Source organism: Phragmites australis, chromosome 3, assembly GCF_958298935.1.
Source record: "Phragmites australis chromosome 3, lpPhrAust1.1, whole genome shotgun sequence".
In the NCBI taxonomy this organism is placed as follows: Eukaryota; Viridiplantae; Streptophyta; class Magnoliopsida; order Poales; family Poaceae; genus Phragmites; species Phragmites australis.
In genome coordinates, this window is record NC_084923.1 from 14,711,840 (window position 1) to 14,716,143 (window position 4,304).

General features: G+C 41.1%; 1 protein-coding gene across 1 annotated transcript; it reads left to right on the top strand.

The window, feature by feature from the left end:
• Positions 1–1,043: 1,043 nt before the first annotated feature.
• Positions 1,044–2,222, top strand: LOC133911010 (nicotianamine synthase 2-like). The gene has a single exon (XM_062353243.1). The coding sequence runs from the start codon at positions 1,140–1,142 to the stop codon at positions 2,118–2,120; it is 981 nt and encodes a 326-aa protein (XP_062209227.1). The 5' UTR covers positions 1,044–1,139; the 3' UTR covers positions 2,121–2,222.
• The last annotated feature ends 2,082 nt before the right edge of the window (positions 2,223–4,304 follow it).

The following is a 4,304-nucleotide window of genomic DNA, read 5'->3' on the forward strand; positions in this document are numbered from 1 at the left end:
TGTACAGAAGGAGCTCGGGAGAGCAACTAACTATCCCTACAGCTAAGGCCTACCGCACAACGTGCGCGTGAGACCAGGACGAACTCCAACCGAACAGAACGAGTCATCCGTTCCAACACAGGGCAATGCGGGCGGAACGGACAGCTGAGAAAATTCGGGTGACGCGGCCGCCAGAGGGGGCGCGTTTTGGTGCAGACATCAAGGGTTTCGATACGAGGCACCCCTCCTACCTCCTTTCAAAAGAAATCATAATCCTATTCTTTAATTTTCTTTTATGAGCTATAGAATCCTGTTGTTTGGCAGTATTTCAGTTTTTTCTTGTGTGGAGAACCTGGAGGAGGAACTTTGGCGAATGAGGTCTACGACAGGATCGAGAGTTCAATAATCAATACGTGTCCTGCCTGACTTTAGTCGGACGTGTTGAACCAATTCGGGAAGCTTAAAAAACTCTGTCACCAACGGTTTGTTTAGATTTCTATTTTTGTTTTTTTATTAAAAAACTATTTTTGATTTTTCTAAAAAGTTGCTTTTGAATTTTAGCTGTTAGTTTTTATAATAAAATTTTAATTTTTAGCACATAAAAACTAAAAAACCATTCTCAATTAGTTTCTAGTTTATTTTATCAAAAATGGACTTTTAATTTTTTCAAAGATCTCTTCTCAGCACCTTCATTTGTTTGGGCTGTTGTTGACCCTTAAAGGCACGATGTGGACGTGTTGAAAATCGGAAACGTTTCCTACAACACGCACAAATATAATAAAGTACAGAGGCATGAATCGGGCCTCGTTGGACGTGGAAGCGTGAAGCGCGCCACGCCTCCGACTTTTCCACTTCCGAGCATGGAATCGGACGGCTCGAGTCCTTGTCCTCCAATAGTTGACGCCCCACACGCGTCCACGTAAGCGTAATGAACCAGCGCGTCAGCCGGATTAGCCATCAGTTTGCATGCCGCATCCACAGCATCCAGTGAGGCAGTGACCAAACTACCATGATGTTCTACATATACCCTTCCTACCCATTCCAATTCTCATCAAGCAGCACGCGAGCAGTCGAGCACTTGCCGCTTTTGAGCCCAAGACTGACATCAACCGCATCTTGATCCTTTAGCCACCTCAGCTGCAAGTGTAGCGATCACTGACATGGAGGCCCAAAACGTGGAGGTTGCCGCCCTGGTGCAGAAGATCGCCGGCCTCCACGCCGCCATCGCCAAGCTGCCGTCGCTGAGCCCGTCCCCCGACGTCGACTCCCTGTTTACCGACCTCGTCACGGCCTGCGTCCCGCCGAGCCCCGTCGACGTGACTAAGCTTGGCCCCGAGGCGCAGAGGATGCGGGAGGAGCTCATCCGCCTCTGCTCCGACGCCGAGGGGCACCTCGAGGCGCACTACTCCGACATGCTCGCCAACTTCGACAACCCGCTCGACCATCTTGGCCGATTCCCTTACTTCAGCAACTACATCAACCTGAGCAAGCTGGAGCACGAGCTCCTCGTCCGCTACGTCCCGGGCCTTGCGCCGACCAGCGTCGCGTTCGTCGGGTCGGGCCCGCTGCCGTTCAGCTCGCTCGTACTCGCCACTCGCCACCTGCCGAACACGCTGTTCGACAACTACGACAAGTGCGGCCCCGCCAACGACCGTGCGAGGAAGCTGGTCCGCGCGGACGAGAACTTGCGCGCGCGGATGTCTTTCCACACGGCCGACGTCGCCAAACTGACGGACGAGCTCGGCAAGTACGACGTGGTCTTCCTGGCCGCGCTCGTCGGCATGGCGGCCGAGGACAAGGCCAAGGTGGTCGCGCACCTTGGCAGGCATATGGCGGACGGAGCGGCCCTTGTCGTGCGGAGTGCGCACGGGGCTCGCGGGTTCCTGTACCCCATCGTCGATCCTGAAGACATCCGTCGCGGCGGGTTCGACGTGCTGGCTGTGTACCACCCGGACGACGAGGTCATCAACTCCGTGATCATCGCGCGTAAGGTGGACTCCTACGCGAACGGACTTCAGAATGGGCACGCGCATGCGCTCGGCTTGGTGCCGGTGGTGAGCCCGCCGTGTAAGTGTTGCAAGATGGAGGCGAGCGTGCTCCAGAAGGGGGAGGAGATGGTGAGGAAGGAGCTGTCCGTTTGACGCGACTGAAACGAGGAGCTGTGCGTGGTAATTATAAGTCGTCCAGTCACTTAATCTCGTGTTATTAAGTTGTGTAAGTTTGTAACGTACTTTTGGTGCGTTGTGTGGTGTGTCATATCTGTTGTCTGGTGCGAAATACATATATGAGGATGATGTGGCAAAAATCCAGAGTAATCAACATACACGATTATATTTATCAGAATAGATAATATGTTATTATATTTATAAATTAAGTATGTGTATTTAGTATCTTATTTATCGAAAATATGTTTTTAGCATAAGAGATACCAAATATAGCCCGCCCATTCCTGTGTCGCGTTCGCGTGTCCAAACACGTATATTTAAGTTTTTTATTTAACTCTTGATTTTATTTAGAGTATAAAAATAGTCTAAAAATTATAAAAAAATTATGAGTAAATTAGAGCTCACTAGCAACCCGTTTTAATTAGTTTGATCCAAAAGGTTGAGTCAATATTTAATTAAAATTATCTAAATAAGCATACTTTTATAAATTCTAGTAATTTTTAATTTCTCAAATAAATTTCTAAAAATCTAAAAAATCACTAATATTCTTCTCATGTGATGTAATAATTTATAAAAATATTTTCAACCATAAGTTATTTGGTAAAAAAATAAGTTCCTTTGTAATGCTTAATTTATATGTATTTTTATCATTTTGTGTGATAATATCTTTTTAATTCAATTTGAATAAAAAATTCAACATTCATATTGATGCACAGAACCTAAAAAATCATAATTCACTAATACTCTTCTTATATGATGCATGACAGGTTACTACTAATGATAAAATTCAGACATTTAAGAAACATAGAACCCACAAATTGCGATACGACAAGTTTTAATATTTAAATATGGAAAATAATATATCCTAAATTTAAACAACCAGATACAGAGCACGCAGATAGGGATGCTATTTCTCAAAGTAGGAAGACAGAACCAATCAAGAAAATGAAGTACACAGAACAGTAAGAAAAGATTTAATATTAATCTGAGAGGTTGCCCTATATTTTTAGCTTGGTGTCAGCAACAGATTAAATGGAGCATGTTATAATTAATCTGAGACTAATGTTTTGTGCATGTTTAAATTTGTTTATATTCAAATTGAATTAAAAAGAGAATATCACATCAAATAATAAAAATACATATAAATAGAGCATTACAAACGCTTAATATTTATCTGAGAACAAATGTTTTGTTCATGTTTGAATTTTTTATTCAAATTTAATTAAAAAAGAATATCATATGAAATGATAAAAATGCATATAAATTGAGCATTACGAAGGACTCACTTTTTCACCAAATAACCTAGAGTTATAAATATTTTTATAAATTAGTATATCACATGAGAAGAACATTAATGATTTTTTCTAGATTTTGAGAATTTATTTGAAGCATTAAAAATTACTAAAATTTATAAAAGTAAGTTTATTTATAGAATTTTAATTAAATATTGACTCAGACTCTTTGATCAAACTAATTAAAAATGAGTTACTAGTGAGTCTACTTTTCTCATGAAAACTTTTAGATTTTTTGGACTATTTTTTTACTCCAAATAAAATCAAAAGTTAAATAAAAAACTTAAATATGTGTGTACACCTACTTGCTAGCTTCTTCGGGTACGCGAGCACAGCACAAGAACGGGCGGGCTGTATTCGGCAACTGAGGTGCTGAATACGATACTGTGCACCATATTCGGCACCTCAGTTACCGAATACAACTATTTTCGGCACATAAGATACTGAATATGGTGCACAGTACCGTATTCGACATCTCAGGTATCTAAAATATGTTTTCGATAAACGAGGTATCGAATACACATGCTAAATCTATAAATAAGACAATATGTTATCTATTTTGATAAATATAGTCACAAATGTTGGCTATTTTTTTATTTTTGCCGGATGATGTGAGTGCCAATGAATACTAGATGTCTGTAACCGTACTGCCGGGAATAAAAGCATTTACTTTTCAATCAGGAATAAAAAGCATTTCTTTCTTAAAAAACATTGGCTTTTTCTGTAGTGTAATGTAGCACTAGCAAACCAAATTCATACTCCTATGTTAATGTTAAGTACTCAAGTATCCCTGTATTAAAAAAAACATAAATATTAGACACGATAACATCAAACACATACTCAAGGTATGAAGATATAAATGTCACAT